At 32.1% G+C, this 18,604-nt stretch overlaps 1 protein-coding gene across 2 annotated transcripts; it reads left to right on the top strand.

Moving 5' to 3' along the window:
* Positions 1 to 1,006: 1,006 nt before the first annotated feature.
* Positions 1,007 to 7,527, top strand: LOC112703033 (uncharacterized). Of its 2 annotated transcripts, XM_025754329.3 has the most exons (8): positions 1,007 to 1,451; positions 1,858 to 1,910; positions 2,800 to 2,859; positions 2,971 to 3,048; positions 3,848 to 3,977; positions 4,350 to 4,402; positions 4,616 to 4,780; positions 7,299 to 7,527. In XM_025754329.3, exons 1-8 carry the CDS (start codon positions 1,154 to 1,156, stop codon positions 7,446 to 7,448), a joined length of 987 nt encoding a protein of 328 aa, XP_025610114.1. In that variant the 5' UTR covers positions 1,007 to 1,153; the 3' UTR covers positions 7,449 to 7,527. The 2 variants fall into 2 exon arrangements, with proteins under 2 accessions (XP_025610114.1, XP_025610115.1); XM_025754330.3 differs by lacking the exons at positions 2,800 to 2,859; positions 2,971 to 3,048.
* The last annotated feature ends 11,077 nt before the right edge of the window (positions 7,528 to 18,604 follow it).

Below are 18,604 nucleotides of genomic sequence, written 5' to 3'. Positions count from 1 at the left end.
CAAATGAACAAAAAATTGTCCATTGTATAAATTTAGAAACTCCTGCATTCTATCTAAATTCAAATTCATAAACAACATAGATTTTAACAAAGAAGAATGAAATTATTCCTTATCACTTTATTCAATTGCATTAGATTCCATTCCATTCTATTTAATTTGTCTTGAAAGTCATCTCAACTTTTAGGACAACTTATTCATCGACAATACATCTGAACTGCAAATGAACTGAAATATGATTATAACAACACCATTGAATAAACAAATAAACCGAAATTTGTGCATCGTATAAATTCAGAAACTCCTGCATTCATCCAAATGCAAATTCATAAGCAATATAGATTTTAACAAAGAAGAATAAAATTATTCATTATCACTTTATTCAATTATATTAGATTCCATTTAATTTGTCTTGAAAGTTATCCCAACCTTTGGGACAAATTATTCATGGACAACATGAACTGCAAATGAACCAAAATATGATCATAGCAACACTATTGTGTAATAATAAATGAATCGAAAATTGTGCATTGTATAAATTCAGAAACTCTTATATTCTATCTAAATTCAAATTTATAAACAACACAGATTTTAGCAAAGAAAAATAAAATTATTCATTATTACTTTATTCAATGACATTAGATTTCATTTCATTCTATTCAATTCAAAATTGTTGAAGAATGAAATTAGATAAAATTAAGAACGATCTAAACTTCGTCCACTTGATTCGATTAAGAAGAATAATACAAATCGCGATCATTTAATTAATTTGAACCTGAATCATTTATTATTTTAGAACACACAAAATCTAAACGATTTTAAATACACTGTTCGATTTAAAAAAATAACTGCAGATCGAAAATCTAAAAAAAAAAGAATAAACTTAAAGAAAACGAAAAAAAAAAACAAAAACCTAAAGAAAAAGAAACAATAATCAGAGAAAAAAATATAAAAAAAATTAAAAAAAGAAATGTTTACGTTAAAAAGAAACGAACAAGGAGTGATTTACAAGTAAAGCATGACTCTAAATCATTATGTTGGATTTGGTTAGTGAAATTACTTGTATGAGAGCATTTTTGTACTTATAATTGGAGTGTGCGAATGCCGAGTTATCCATTCCATTGCATATGCAGCAATAGCGACTCGTCAAGTAACAATGAGTATGTCTGCTGCTTCGTTGCCGTTAACGAGTTTGGTGCCTCCTCCCCGTGCTCTTTCTTTTCCCTATTTCAAGTCCTTTCATTTCCCCATTCGCACCCCAAACCACAAATTCTCCAAACGACTCGTTGCCAATGCCGACTTCTCATCTTCTGCTCCAACTTCATCTACAGTTGAGGAAGAACAAGAAGAAGAAGAAGAGAGCTACCAAGTTCTCTCGGCTATGAAAAGTGACTACAATGACATAGTCATTGTTGACACCCCAAAGTCTAGAATGCTCCTCCTTGATTCCACGCGTACCTCTCTCTCTCTCTCTCTCTCTCTCTCTCTCTCTCTCACACACACACACACACACACACACAAGCAATTGTTATTAAAAAAATTCAAACTTTACTCCATAGATGATGATCTATGTGTGAAAAGTGTTGGAATCAGGTTCTCCCTCTATATGTTTGTGCAGGTGTGTTTTCTTTTTCTTCTATTTGGATATGATTTTCTATTTTTTTTTTCGTCTTAAAAGTAGGACCTGTGAAGCGTTGATGAATTGGGTGTTAAAATCTCTCAAATGGATCTCTCCTTGTGTGATTATTTTTTTCTCAAATTGGATGGTCATAAGTGAAAAGGGTAAAAGGTGCCATGGAATTTGTGTTGTTTGTGGTAGCTGATAAGTCTCTGAATTTCTGTTTCTTTTGATTGTTGCAGATAATGTTCACAGCATTCTTTACAAGGAGCAAAAGTGGACTGGTTCCTACTGGGTATGTATGTATGTATGTTGCTAGCTTTGAATACTCAAAGTGTTGAATAAAGTGCTCATTATTCTATGAATGTGAAGAGTGGCATCATGCATTCTAGCTGACATGTTTAGTGAAACAAATAAGTACATGATGCAATATCGATATCGAATCAGTTGAGAAACTTCTCTGTTTGGACTTAGTTGCTGCTATCAAGCTGTGAAGTAATAGCAAATTGTGGATTCAATTTTACTTAATGTAGTCTAGGTTCAGTACCAAGTTATAAATTTTGATATAAAAAAACATCTTTTTGGAATTATTAATCATGAAAAACTTAGGCCCTTTAAAGTCTACAAGTGTGTAATTGGGAGAATGTAGGTGGTTAATTATCATTGACTTAATATCTTTTATTTGTTTGAAAAAGTGTTTCCAAGATTTTGTGAAGACAAAAAGTAAAATCAATAAAATGTTGTTTTCATTTCCTGTTTCACTTCTTATAAAATTTTAGAAAAAACAGAAGACATTGAAAATTAAAATGAAAATGAAAATGAAAATGAAAATGAAAATGAAGACCTAACAGGTCTTACTTTTTCACTTTACAGACATGCTCACTTTAGAGAATTCAAATCCAATCATGAAATAGGGAAATGACTAGTGAATTTTGCTATCCTGTAGCCCTGTAATGTAATGCGAGAGATTTGTCGATATCAATGAGTAAATTATATTATCTCTGGTTGTCATATTCTTTTTGTTAGAGAAAGGTACAGTTATGCAGATGAATTTAGTCATTTTTCTGAACTTTTGTTATTGGTATTTAACATCACAATTTGCCATGCTTGTATTGATGTATACATAAGGCATTAGTTATTGATCTCAGCTTCTCAGGAGTTTTTGAACTCATTGAATTAAACAGGATGAATTTGCCAGCTTGCCAGCTATTGTTCCTAAAGGTCCCATTGCTATCTTAGGTTTGGTAATTGATTTAATTCTAAGATGGCATATAATTTTTCTTGTTGATTTTATACCATGGAATTCCCAAAATGTTAATCGGCTTATAAGTAATATGTACCTTAAAATCCTTCAGGGTGGTGGAACTGCTGCTCATTTGATGCTTCACTTATGGCCTTCACTGCAGCTTGAGGGTTGGGAGATTGATGAAATTGTAATATATGCTTTCTGCAATTCAATTTTTGATAAATTTATAGTTTTATACAGAATTTGCTTGCTTTACTGCACAATTTAGGGATAGTTTGAAACTTCTGACAAACATTAAGACAAAAATAATACTTTACTCAAATTTAAAGTATTAGAGCCTACAACATTGAAGAATGTGATGAGACATGATATCTTTAGGAGCACAACTGTCATTTCTCAACATTTCAAAGGCAATGCCACTAATTACTTTCCAGTAAAATCAGAATTACCAATATGCCTTTTTCTACTTGGATGTTATTTAGGAATCTGTTCTTGCACTGCAAATTGAGATTATGGATGGTACTTTCATTGTTTTCGTATAGAATTTGTCTTCAATGTCAATCAACTTTTGACCCTTCACGGTATCAGTAGCTGACCATGCATCATAAGTTGACCATGCTGCATAAATTTAGTAATTAAGGAAAATTTAGAAGATTAATAGTTAATACCACTGATTTTGGTGGCTAAACTTGCTAAATTTGTTTTGGTTTCATAGGCTGATTCTATCATTTAACTGTACTTGGATTTGGTTCATAGATTGCATACTTCATTATTTTGCTGAACGAACAGTACACTAAAGAAGAAAGCAAGTCAATTTATAGATAATCTTGTGCCATTGCCGGGCGATCTTCATTTTCGTTTACTTAGACGATTCCTTTAGAACAAAAAAAAAAAAATAGCATTCTTTGGCCCCTGATGCATTGTCCTCACCTAGTTGATGTTTTCTTCTCTTCCCCCCTCTTTTTCTGAAATATCAAACATTTCAGTTGATTGATAAAGCGAGAGATTATTTTGGCCTATCTGATCTTGAGAAGACAACAGAAGGTGGTGGCATTTTAAATGTTCATATCGGTGATGTCTTCATTCCATCAGAGAATTTACGCAGAAGATATGCTGGTCAGTCATCCATATTGCATATTGTACAGAAACCAACTATCATATGATTTCTTGTATTATTTCCTTTTTCAAATTCTAAATTACCTTATATATATTGCATTTTTGTCGGAGTAAGGAAAAAAAATGGTTTTTAAATTAAATATGTGCAAACAAGAGTCCCAAAATGTCAAACCTATGCATGTCTAATGCATAGACACAACACCCAAATGGTGCATCTGTAGTTTATAGCATGCATAGTTGAATTATAATGTGAATCCTTCTTTTAGTTCATGCAATTGCAACATGCCATTTAAGATTACTTGTTCAATTTTTTTCTCCTCATTTACTTATAGTGGATTTTTTTTTTATAACTCTGGACCAACTTATTGTCAGGCATTGTAGTTGACTTGTTTTCTGAAGGAAAAGTTTTGCCTCAGCTGGAAGAGGTATGTGACTGTTGTTTTACATACATTTTTACATTTTACCTGATTTTATGAAGTTCTCTCCAACCAGATGTTTGCTTCCGTATTGTCGTTATCTAATTAATAGTCAAACTTCTGTTTTGCACTATGTTTTGCACTATGTTTTTGAGGGAAAGAATCAAATATAGATATGATATGACGGCGTAATTGCATTATGTTTTGCACTGCATTTGGCAGGTAAGTACTTGGTTGGAATTACAGGAGAGATTGATGCCTGACGGTCGCTTCATGGTGAATTGTGGTGGCATTGATGGGGAATCCAGTCCAGAATCTTTATTAAGTGATGAGACATGGCTACTAAATCCAACATTGAAAGCATTATCCAAGGCATTTCCTGGACAAGTAAGCTGTTGCTTATAGCAATGTGTTTATCATTGTTGGATCATTGATTTCATGCATTACACTCATAGTACTTAATAGGCTATTGCTGAATTATGTGGATAAGTTGAAACTCGAAAGTAGAAAGGTATCTATTCCCTTGTTAGTAGGCTTATTGGGCATATGGGACTTAGATAGGAGAGCAAGAACCAAAGAAGGGAAGCCATATATTATGATGATGATGATATATTACACCCGACACCTCTTGATTTACAAAAATGCTATTTGTACACCAAAATCAGCCACCAATGTATTTGTGTATAAATACATGTGTGGTTTAATTTATTTTTAATGTGTATTTGTATTACAACATGTATTTTACACTAGTGGCTGACTTTGGTGGCTGATTTTGGTGTACACGTCATAGTCGCTTTATTTATCATACCTAGGTGATCACTAATCAGTGATTTTATAAAATATACATATTGAGTGCCATATGAAATAAATCTCGAGAGGTTAGTGTTTAGTTTTAAAAATGGAGGAAATGTTGTGTGTAATATCACCGAGTAATGCTACATGACTAACAAAGTTTATTATTTTAGTATAAAAATAGGTCTATTTACTCTGTTGATCCCTATAGTTTTGCCAAATTTTTAATTAGGTCATTACACTTTTTTTTTCCTTTCAATTGAATCCCTGAACCAATGTTTTTTTTTCAATTAGGTTATTACCGTAACAAAAACGTTTGGTTTATCGGAATATTCCGTTCCCAAATGGTAGATATCCTAACTTTTTTTGAATCTCTAATTGTCTTTCCCCTTTTATTTCCACAGAGACAAAATTAATCCTTTCACTTCTCACTTGTCCTCCTCCTCTTTGTCTCCCTCCTCTACTCCTCCCTCTTCCTCTCCTTCTCCCTCCCTCACTCCTCCCACTTTTGCTGCACTCCTCCTTCCCCCTCGCTCCACTCCGATTTCACTCTCACTCCTTCCAATTTTGCCGCATCCCTTCATGGTATTTTGGTCTTTTGTTAGTTTGATGTTCAAGAATTGTTGATTGACTTCCATTACTTTTGTTATGTGCATTTTGATGCAGAACTTAACTGCAGTATACTTACACTTATCATAACCTGAATAGAGTGATAATTATAACAGAAGATGTACTAATTACTGGTACCATGGAACAAAAAATTTTCATTAAATCTTTCCCACACCAGGAGCATGCTGTACACATTTGCCAACAGAAAGAATCCGACACTTATGCAATCATTAGTTAGAAAGTTGTGCAAGAGGCACATTTTGTTCATTTGCTGGATGACAAGCTACGGTTTCCTATCAACTTTTCTGCTTAAAGAATATGAGCATCGCTGTTTTTTGGCGAGCTTTTTTTTTTTCTTTCATCTTGTAATCATGTTGTTTATCACTATGTTGGAATAGCATACGTGCTGCCTAGGGAAACGAACCTACCAAGTTTAGTTGACAAAGCTTTATAGTTGGTAAACCGTAAACTCTTAAGGTTTTTGGTAAGTTGACAAAAAACCTACTACCAAACCACAATATTTGGTCAACTTACCTTGATAGGTTCAGGTAAGTTCATTTCTCCAGGCAGCACATATGTTGTTCCAACATAGTAATAGACAACATGATTACAAGATGAAAAAGAACAACTCGTCAAAGAACAGCCATGCTTATATTCGGAAAAGTTGATAGGAAACTGTAGCTCCTGTCGTACAGCAAATGGACAAAATGCATCCATCTTTCACAAATTTTCAACTAGTGATTGCATAAGCATCGGACTCTTTCTGTTGGCAAATACATACGGCATGCTCCTGGAGTGGGATAGATTTAATGAAAAATTTTTATTCTATGGTACCAATAATGAGTACATCTTCTGTTACAATTGCCACTCTGTTCAGGTTATGATCAAGTGTAAGTATATTGCCTTAGGTTTTGCATCAAGATGTACATAACAAAAGCAACCAAAGTAAGCCAACAATTCTTGAACATCAAACTAACAAAGACCAAGATATCATGAGAGGGTCCGGCAGAATTGGATGGAGTGAGAGTGGAATGGAGAGGGGAAAGGATGGGTGCAACAGAGGTGGGAGGAGTGAGGGTGGGAGATAAAGAGGAGGAGAACAAGTGAGAGGATTAATTTATCTTTGTGAAGATAAAAGGGAAGAGACAATTAGAGATTCAGAAAAAATTAGGGTATCTTCAATTTGGAAATGGAATATTCCGTTAAACGAAACGTTTTTGTCACAGGGACCTAATTAAAAAAAAATATTGGTTCAAGGACCCAATTGAAAGGGAAAAAATGTATGTACCTAATTGAAAATTTGGCAAAACTATAAGGATCGCCAGAGTAATTAAACCTATAAAAATAAAGTGTTGGCAAATATTGATAACCCCTAACATTTCTCTTGCATCATTTAGATATTGCCAAGTGTTTTGGGATGCTTATCTATAAATACCTCTTACCAATTTGACATTTTTCTATGTAATCTTTAGAGTTGCTAACGGTTTGTGTTTGAAATTCTCAGTTAAGCTGGAAAAGAATGCCAAAGGTTAGTGGTGAAAATTTTATGGCACTCACAGGATCCATGCCTGATGTGGAATCTTGGTCTGCAAGTGTCTCATCTCCTCTAAGCTCAAATGTTAAGGATTGGAGACCTTGTGGGCAGGTTTCCTGAATTTGATACTAATTTGTTCATAGATAAAATAAAATGATTCGTATTTATTTATATATTTTTTGAGATAAGTTTATTTTGATAGAGATGAGTTATTTGCATAACTTTATAGAGTAATGCTATACATCCAAGTCTTTTTATGAACTAAGTCCAACCAAGTTAAACAATAAGACTTGGAATAATGCTAGCCATAACTAATGTTTGTTATGTTAGACTAACTTGGTTAACAAAAAAACTTGGATGTATAGCATTATTCAACTTTTATTGGTACAGGTTACTTTCTCATTACGAAAAGAATATAACGAGTATAAAAAACAAGAACAAAAATGTTATATGCACACAAAAAATCAGCTACCATCTATTTGCATATAGATATATATGTTGTTTAACATATTTACAATATGTATTTAATATTTTAACATGTGTTCTATACAGGTTACTGATTTTTAGTGTGCATATTATATGAATGAAATAAGAAATAGTACATGTATGTGTACCAGTCTTGTGTGCATCAAGAGTGGTGGTATAGCTTCTTTTCTCGTATTAAAAATTTGTATTTTTTTAGTAGCTTTTATTTCTAAAAGTATGTACTATGTTTTGTACACATAAGTAGTGTGTATCATACATTAAAACACAAAAATGTTATGGGTGTGAAAAATGTAATTACTATATATTTATGTGTAAATATATATGTTGTTTTATACAATTTTTTCAAGCAAATAATTAGCAACTAGAATAATCAAATTTACTATGGTAGAAAAATCAAACCTATAGACAAATAATCAAATTTGTTTATAGTAGCTTAAAAAAAAATTGGGATTGTAATCAAGGAAGAGTATCTCCTTGAATAGTTTGTTTCTTTTTCCCTTTTTCTTTTGATTTTGCTATTGAATTATTAAGTTTATTGTATTATTGGAACAATTTGTGATTAATGCTTATGAGTTTTATGTTTTGATTTTTTGAGTTGTTTACTTGTGTTGCTTAATTGTTAAATTTGAGTTTAAAATTTTCTGCACCTTTAATTTGTTAATGATTTCCATTCTTGTCATGATTCATGAGTGAGTAGTGTTTTAGTTGGTCTTCAGAGTGAATTATCAAGGTGAGTCTTGAACTATTGTATTACCTGATTAATTGAATTTATCCTTAATTTGAATTATATTAATAGACATCAACTCTAGCTATTCCTTCTTGTGGGTTAACCTGCTAGGATTATGCTGATTAATGAGAAAACCCTGACAGAATTTCTATACTCTGGTTGGTTGACTTGTAAGGACAAATTGAATTATGTTAAATTAAAGCAATTTGATGGGTGATGATAGTTAGTGTTGGTTAATTACTCTCGAGCCAAGACTTTTACTTATTGAATTTTAATTTCTAGTATCATCGATTTAATTTTCTTGTTTTACAACTCAACATCTCCCAATTTCCATTATCAATTGCAATGAACCTTCTTTGGATTTGACTTGGGTTGTTTTTTTCCAAACATAATTTCAAAACTCCAATCTTCTTATTGAAAAGGTAGAGTATTATATTTGATTTGCTAAATTTTTTTTCCTTTTATAGGAAAATTATTCTGAAGCGGAGAAAAAACTTAATTAATCCATCACATATAGTTTCATGTTCAAATACTAGGAGAGTAAATGTAATCAAGTGCCGAGATGATGATAAATATAAATTTTTTGGTAATTTGATGATAAATATATTTGCTATTACATTACTTCACAACGTTTTTGTTTATTGAATATTTTGCAATAATAAAATTAGAGGTTGTTATAACTTAGACTACTATTATGTGATTTTGAAATAGCTTAGTTTATTTTCTTTTATAGGCCATTAGTGTAAATTTTATGAATCATTTTATAAATGATAGTTACATTATTATATATATAATTTTACTCAATTTTTTTTCTAAAATAAAGGATAAGTTACTTTTTATGATATATATCTAATAATTATTGAATGAAATTGATTAGATTATCATAACTAACTTTAATTTTTAATTTAACTTAAATTTTGATAACTTAACCAATTAATCATACTATAAACCTTTTTTTTTTTTGCAAATTATAAAATCACTATAATAATCTCATTTTTTAATTTTTTTTCATACTATACACCTATTAATTAGTTCCAACCACAAAATTTTTTTTTTTAAAAAAGATTATATATATAGGTGAATTTTAGTATTTTACTCGATTTTTTTCTAAAATAAAAGGTAAATTATTTTTTATGATATATATCTATTAATAATCGGATGAAATTGATTGAATTATCATAATTAACTTTAATTCTTAATTTAACCTAAATTTTGATAACTTAACCAATTAACTATACTATAACTTTTTTTTGCAAATTATAAAATCACTATAGGAATCTCATAGAGTAAAGTATACTTTTTGTTCCTAAAGTTTGACAACAGTTTCAAAAATATCCATAAATTTTATTTTGTTTCAATTTTGTTCCATAAGTTTTTTATTTGCATTAAATATAGCTCTGATGGCTAATTTTTCAAAAAATTTAAAACCAATTCAAAAGTAATTTCATAAGAATAATCCTCAATACAAACAAATCAAGTATAATTTTCATGTATTATTGTTAGATTGGTCTTAAATTTTTTAAAAATTTAGTCGTCTGAGAATATATTTGCTACAAATCAAAAACTTTTGGGACAAAATTGAAATAAAATAAAACTTAGGAAAATTTTTGAAACTTTTGCCAAATTTCAGAGACAAAGTATATTTTATCCGAATCTTATATTTTTTATTTTTTTGTTCGTATTATATACCTATTAATTAGTTCCAACCACAAAATAAAAATTTCAAACAAAAAATCTAAGAAGTATAAAAACTTAAAATTTTCAAAACTCTTTTTATGATAACTCTTTCATGTCTTTCTTTTTATTTTTTCAAAAGTCTTTTCCTTCCCATACTCCATTCAAATAGATGTTCCCTCTCTGCCCATCATTGTTTTTATTAAATCTCTCTTACATACTTTGATTAATTCATCATGGAATATAATAATGAAAAATTCACACTAATAATAGTTTAATTTATAATTCACTTTAAAGAATACAATTTAAAAGATATTCTTAATTATCTGTGAGAATCAAATGCCTTGGAGGAATATTATTATTGTACCTCCCAATATATTTACAATCACCTAGTAATAATGATGATGTGAGACAAAACACAATCTTATATTCACTAACATTATTATTACTTGATGTGATAGATATTATTTATAATTTTCTTGCCACTATAATAATCTTTATCATAATCACTACTATAATTTGATTTATTTAGTTAAGGTTATTTATTTAGTACTAATATTAAGAAAACAATTGAAAAACTAATTTCAATACAAAATCATTGTCAAAATCAGTAAGACAAACACAACCGTGTGAAGCAGTTGGCCTATACCCATTACGGTGTAAAATTGTTGCCCAAACAAAGGCAAATGTAAAAATCATTTTTTAAATATTGCTTCCAAATTTCTATTATACTAACAGAGACAACTTTTTTAATCTTGTGGCTTTAAATAAAAAATTGTTACATATTGTAATTAGTAACAATTATACAATCTATAGATTGAAAACTATTGTCTAAATATTCAAGAATGATTTTTTGATGTATTATAACAGTTTTTTCTTTCCGTTGTGACCATAAATATTAATTGTACTGCAAATTATCTACGAACTAATAGCTTAATTATTTTGGGAGTATTTAAACACGTGACTAAAGAATCATAAATTAAGTCACAAAACCTACAGAGTTATCTGAATATATATTAATTCGCGTGAAGTACATCATGTATATAATTCTATCATGCATATATGTGACCCTAGCTGTTCGCTGGACAAAGGTCCACCAGGACAAATTAAACCATCAATTAACAAAGGTCCACTAACACAACTTATTAGACTCTTACAATATACTAGTTAGTATATTCATACATGTGCGAAAAGAATTTGACTTAGATAAGTATAAATTAATTAATAATCATATTAAATATATATTAAAATTAGTTATCTAAATTATTTATTAATATAAAAATATATAATAATTAATTTAATGATTAATTTTTTATGCATACAAAGAATTTTTTATTTACTCATTATATGTCAATAAGCAAAGGCCTATACAGCAGACAATGATATTTAATACATACAGACGATTATCGACTGGCACCCAAAAAATCTTATGCCAAAGTCAAAAGTAAAAAGATAAATAATAATATATAAATTTGTGGTGTCTGAGCTGAAACCCACAAATTGTGGATTGTGTGGTTTCATCCTATCTAGAATTCAATTTAAAAAAGATCAGAAACAGCTAATGCTCGAATCCCAAAGCATTGTTGTCAAAAGTTAGGCGAAAAGGCACGCTACTTTCCTCAGAATTAGTGCCCATGAGGTTTTCACCATGCAAGCGGCAAAGTGCGATTTCAATATGCTATTAAAAAAAAAAAACTATTTTAAGGAATATGTCAAAAATATTTTTTTATAATAATTTTAATTTAAAAAATATGATTTATTTATTTTATCATATTTTAAATAAAAATAATATTTTTACAATATATAAAAATTAAATTTTAAAATTTATTATCTAATAATCAAAATAAAATATCTTTATATAAAGACAATTACAAAATTTTTATTGAAGTATCTACCATAGAAAAGACATTTATTTAAGTACATTTAAAAAATATAATTAAAAATAAAAAATATTTTAGAAAAAGATTACGCTTTTTAGATTTTGGAGATGTTTTTGTAGAGAATATCTATATACTAGTATAGTCTATTTTTAAACTCTATACCTTTTTGTATCATAAAAAACTATGCCTTTGGCCTTTGAAAATAAGATGTGCTTTTTAAGTGATACTATTTATGACCAAAGACTACATTTTTTAATACTAATAATTACTAGAATTTAAAAGAATGGACTATATTTTTTAAAACTACTACATCACTTTATAAATATAACAAATAATATATCTATAACTATTCTATATAAGTGTAGCCTTTTGTCTTTCATTTTTTTTTAAAAATTGCTCTATATATATATATATATATTCTAATAATTTTTTATAAACTAATATTTAAAAATATAATTATAGAGAAAGAAAAAAATGTATACTAATTGTAAGAATTATTCAAAGTATAGAACATATATTGAGGTTTGAATATAACTAATAAATTAGTATATATTAGTTACACAAAATATAAATACAAAAGTATGTATGAATAAAATATATAATTTTACTCGTGTAAGCAGAGAGTTTTGAAAAAGTTATCAAATTGATAGGTGAGTTTGTACTCGAATTGATTGAGAACCGAGTTTTTTTCTTAAATTGATTAAAAGTCAAATTTGTTTTCGGATTGGTTAATAGCCGAGTTTGTTCTTAAATTGGATGAAAGCCGAGTTTATTCTCGAATTGATTCATTGATTGATTATGACATGTGAAATATTATGATATGTAAAAGTGAAGCAATTCGAATGTATAAAGTACATACTTTATAAAAAATTACGATAGATTAAAATTTGATAAAAGGTATGTAACTTGAATAGGCATCTTGGTAGCTAAAACTCATTCTATATTTGTAAATAGAAATTAGGAATGCCAGCTGGCATAGTCAGTTAGAGATTATAGCTAATCAGTTAAGTTAATGACTCTTTCATTTTTTCTTTTAGCTTGTATATAAACAGCATGTCAAAACAAGAGAAATTTCCAATTGAGCATTTTCATATCAACACCACTCTGAGTTCAATTCCTGTTTCTCTCTCTCACTCTTTCTCATCACATACTCTCACATCTTGCTTCACCATAGATGAAGCTTGATTTCTCATCTCCAATCTCTTCACCCTCTGTTCTTGGACTTGCACGATAGAGCTTGATGAGAGCATGACCCTCTCTTTGAAGTATTTTCACATGGTGAGGTGAGCGTGGAAGAGAGGTAACCGCTCCAATCAACGAGACCAAGAATAGAAGATCTAAATCTGGCAACCAAACAGATTCTTGAATTCGCCAATTGTGTTCTTGAATTTCATTTCCTTTCATTCCCCCCTGGTAACCGCTCCGATTTCTTTCGTCTCGAAAGATCCCCTTCTCATTTTCTTCAATCCCTAAATTGCAATGGATAACACTCAACCGTTGAATTCCAATGTGATGGATGCTCAATCAATTGCGAATTTCTTGAAACAAATGTCAGCAATTCAAGCTCAGATGGCGAGAAATTCAGTCAATTCATGGCAAGATCCGGCGAGCCCTTATTTTCTTCATCCGAGCGAAAGTCCTGGTAATCCTCTCATTCTAGTTATTTTAACTACAAGCAATTACAGTGCTTGGAGCAGAGCCATGTTGTTGGCCTTGAAATCGAAGAATAAGCCCAAGTTCATTGATGGATCAATCACAAGGCCGAATGAAAACTATGTGCTTTTTGAAGCTTGGGAGAAATGCAACACTTACTTAGTGTCAAGGATAACACTATCATTGAGTCCTGAAATTTCAGCAAGCGTGATTTGGAACAATAACGCCTCAGATATTTGGAAGGAACTGAGAAATAGATATTATTATGGTGACATGTTTCGGGTGGCAGAATTGCAGGAAGAACTATTTCAATTGAAACAGGGAGGCGCTACTGTTACGACTTATTACACAAAGCTGAAATCTCTTTGGGAGGATTTTAACAATTTCAGACCCATTCCTGATTGCCTAAATTGTACTTCTGTGTGCTCATGTGGGTTGAACATAATAAGAGAGCATAGGCAAGAGGATTGCACCACAAGGTTTTTAAGAGGACTGAATGACCAATACGCTAATGTTAGATCCCAACTAATGCTGATGAATCCCACACCTGATACTAATGCTGCCTTCTCCATGTTAACACAACAGGAACAACAATTCAATGAATGCAATGAATCCAAGGTTTTCTTTAACAGATCCATGCAGTCGAACAATGAGAGCAATCGAGGGAGAGGCAGAGGGAGAGGTAGACCCAGGCTTCTGACAGAGGACGAGGAAGCAGAGTGCAATGTACATTCTGTGACAAGACCGGCCACACTATTGAGACATGCTATAAAAAGCATGGTTTGCCGCCTCACTTGAGGCAAAGGCAAATCAGCAGCGTCAACTATATTGCTACTGAAGCACTTGCTGAGAAGAGACTTGATGATCTCAGCCAATGCAACCTAAGCAACAGTCAGAAGGAAGTTGGTGATTCTACAAGTTATGAACTCTCTTCACACCAAAAGGATGAAATTCTGTAGTTTCTCAAAGGACAGGAGGCTCAGCAACAACCTCAAGTCACAAATCAGGTTCAATCCACCACAAACAATACTCCATTGATTCAAGGTAACACTGTCATTTTAAAATACAGTAGCAACATTTCAACCTTTGTTACTGCTAAATCTCACCTCTGGGTAATAGACACAAGGGCAACTAATCATGTCACTTTTAATTTGGACGATTTTCAATCATATCAAGAAATCAGTCCCATGATTGTTAGAATGCCTGATGGTAGCCATACGACTATTAACATCATTGGCACCATAATGTTTTCTAATCAATTATACCTTTCAAATGTCCTTTTCATTTCAAACTTCGATTTCAAATTGATTTCTGTGTCAAAATTAACCAGCAAGTTAAAGTGCAAAATGCTCATAGATGATAACTTATGTGAGATACAGGACCAAGCTACTTTGAAGAGGATTGGAGTAGCTAAATGTGCTGATGGTCTTGATGAGCGGATATTTTATACGCTTTTTGGGGGTAATTTCATGTAATTTTTAGTATGTTTTAGTTAGTTTTTAGTATATTTTTATTAGTTTTTAGGAAAAAATCATATTTCTGGACTTTAATATGGGTTTGTGTGTTTTTCTGTGATTTCAGGTATTTTCTAGCTGAAATTTAGGGAGCTAAGCAAAAATCTGATTCAGGTTGAAAGAGGACTGCTAATGCTGTTGGATTCTAACCTCCCTGCACTCGAAATGGATTTTTTGGAGCTACAGAAGTCCAATTGACGCGCCCTCAATTGGGTTGGAAAGTAGACATCCAGGGCTTTCTAGCAATATATAATAGTCCTTATTTTGCGCGAAGATAAATGACGTAAACTGGCGTTTAACGTCAGTTCCGTGATGCATTCTGGCATTCAACGCCAGAAACAGGTTGCAAGTTGGAGTTAAATGCCAGAAACAGGTTACAACCTGGCGTTTAACTCCAGAAACAGCCCAGGTACGTGAGAAGCTCAAGTCTCAGCCCCAGCACACACCAAGTGGGCCCCAGAAGTGGATTTCTGCACTATCTATCTTAGTTTACTCATTTTCTGTAAACCTAGGTTACTAGTTTAGTATTTAAACAACTTTTAGAGACTTATTTTGAATCTCATGACATTTTAGATCTGAACTTTGTACTTTTTGACGGCATGAGTCTCTAAACTCCATTGTTGAGGGTGAGGAGCTCTGCAGCGTCTCGATGAATTAATGCAACTATTTCTATTTTCTATTCAAACACGCTTGTTCCTATCTAAGATGTTCATTCGCACTTCAATATGAAGAAGGTGATGATCCGTGACACTCATCACCATTCTCAACCCATGGACGTGTTCCTAACAACCACCTCCGTTCTACATTAGATTGAATAAGTATCTCTTAGATTCCTTAATCAGAATCTTCGTGGTATAAGCTAGAATCCATTGGCAGCATCCTTGAGAATCCGGAAGGTCTAAACCTTGTCTGTGGTATTCTGAGTAGGATTCAGGGATTGGATGACTGTGACGAGCTTCAAACTCGCGAGTGTTGGGCATAGTGACAGACGCAAAAGGATCAATGGATCCTATTCCGACATGATCGAGAATCAACAGATGATTAGCCGTGCTGTGACAGAGCATTTGGACCATTTTCACTGAGAGGATGGGAAGTAGCCATTGACAACGGTGACACCCTACATACAGTTTGCCATGGAAGGAGCCTTGCATGTTTGAAAGTGAGAAAGCATTATGTTACAGAGATTCAGAAGACAAAGCATCTCCAAAACCCCAACATATTCTCCATTACTGCGTAACAATTACTTATTTTATGCACTTTCAATTTTTACAATTAAATCTAAAAGAATCCTATTAGTATCCTGACTAAGAATAATAAGAGAACCATAGCTTGCTTCAAGCCAACAATCTCCGTGGGATTCGACCCTTACTCACATAAGGTATTACTTGGACGACCCAGTGCACTTGTTGGTTAGTTGTGCAGAATTACATAGTGTGAGTGTAATTTTCGTGCACCAAGTTTTTAGCGCCATTGCCGGGGATTGTTCGAGTTTGAACAACTAATGGTTTATCTTGTTACTTAGATTAGGAAAAATTTGTCTTTTTGTTTAGAGTCACTAGAATTGCATCTTCTATTATTCCTTTTTAAAAATCTTTCAAAAATATTATTTTTCTCTATTGGTTTTTAATTTTTCTTGGAATCTTTTGTTTGAGGTTAGTTTCATATTTTAAGTTTGGTGTCAATTGCATGCTTTTCTTTGTCTTCCAATTTTCGAATTGCATGTTCTTTGTTTTTCCTTGATCTTCAAATTGTTCTTGTCAATTTTTCTTGTTTGATCTTTGGTTTGTCTTGTTTTGTGTCTCTTCTTGATTTTCTTGTGCTTTTTCAAAATATTAGTTTTCAAAAAATATTTTTATTTATTAAAAATACCTCTTTAAAACACGTTACATCTATAGCTCAATTGGCTAGAGCGTTGGTTTGTGTTCTTGGTAATTGGGTATCTTCTTTTTAAAATCTTTTTCAAAAATAATTTTTCTTTGATTAAATCTTGTGCCAAACTTTAAGTTTGGTGTTCTCTTGTTAATTTTCTTTAATTTTCGAAAATTTATTGTGGTTTTGTAAAAATTTTAAGTTTGGTGTTCTTTCTTTTGCTCTTGGTGTTCTTGTGAGTCTTCAAAGTGTTCTTGAGTCTTCTTTGTGTTTTGATCTTAAAATTTTTAAGTAGGATCAAAAGTGATTGTGTACACTGACCATGCTGATTTTAAATATCTACTCACAAAACAGGATTCAAAACCCAGACTCATCAGATGGGTGTTGCTTCTGCAAGAGTTTGATATAGAAATAAGAGACAGAAAAGGGACAGAAAACCAAGTAGCAGATCATCTGTCACGAATAAAACCAGTAGAAGGGGCGTCCCTCCCTCTTACTGAGAGATCTTTGAAAACTTTTCGGATGAGCAACTCTTTGCCATCTAGAAAGTGCCATGGTTTGCATACATTGCAAACTACAAGTAGTGAGATTCATTCCCAAAGAGTACAGTAGGCAGCAATCAAAGAAATTGATCACGGATGCAAAGTATCATCTTTGGGATGAACCATATCTCTTCAAGAGATGTGCAGACGGAGTAATCCGTAGATGTGTGCCTAAAGAAGAAGCACAGAAGATCCTCTGGCACTGCCATGGATCACAGTATGGAGAACATTTTGGAAGTGAGCGAACAGCCACAAGAGTCCTCCAATGTGGCTTCTACTGGCATACTCTCTATAAAGACTCCCAAGTGTTTGTACTTAATTGTGACAGTTGCCAAAGATCTGGCAATCTACCTCAGTTATGTCATGCCTCAACAAGGGATCTTGGAGATTGAGTTGTTTGATGTATGGGGTATTGACTTCATGGGGCCTTTCCCACCATCATACTCAAACACTTATATTCTGGTGGCAGTTGATTATGTATCCAAATGGGTGGAAGCTATTGCAACACCCACTAATGATACTAAGACAGTGCTGAAATTCCTCCAAAAATACATCTTCAGCAGATTTGGTATCCCTAGAGTACTAATCAGTGATGGGGGCACTCATTTCAGCAATAAACAGCTTTACTCTGCTTTGGTTCGATATGGAGTTAGCCACAGGGTGACCACTTTATATCATCCACAGACAAATGGGCAAGCTGAAGTCTCTAATAGAGAACTTAAAAGAATCCTTGAACGGACTGTGATTAACCGTAGAAGGGATTGGGAAAGAAGCTTGGATGATGCTCTATGGGCATACAGAACAGCATTCAAGACCCCTATAGGGACCTCTCCATACCAGCTTGTGTATGGAAAAGCCTGTCACTTGCCAGTGGAACTGGAATATAAGGCCTACTGGGCAACCAGATTCCTAAACCTTGATGCCAAATTAG

Source organism: Arachis hypogaea, chromosome 7 (genome assembly GCF_003086295.3).
Source record: "Arachis hypogaea cultivar Tifrunner chromosome 7, arahy.Tifrunner.gnm2.J5K5, whole genome shotgun sequence".
Taxonomy (NCBI): domain Eukaryota; kingdom Viridiplantae; phylum Streptophyta; class Magnoliopsida; order Fabales; family Fabaceae; genus Arachis; species Arachis hypogaea.
The sequence above is the reverse complement of the archived record's forward strand: the minus strand, read 5'-3'. Positions and strand labels throughout refer to the sequence as shown.

Excerpts from the sequence above, each read along its gene's own strand:
- LOC112703033 (XM_025754329.3), top strand. The coding sequence starts at position 1,154 with ATGAGTATGTCTGCTGCTTCGTTGCCGTTAACGAGTTTGGTGCCTCCT. Across the intron at positions 3,978-4,349 it reads TTTACGCAGAAGATATGCTG|GCATTGTAGTTGACTTGTTT; the intron begins GTCAGTCATCCA and ends ACTTATTGTCAG. Across the intron at positions 4,781-7,298 it reads CCAAGGCATTTCCTGGACAA|TTAAGCTGGAAAAGAATGCC; the intron begins GTAAGCTGTTGC and ends TGAAATTCTCAG.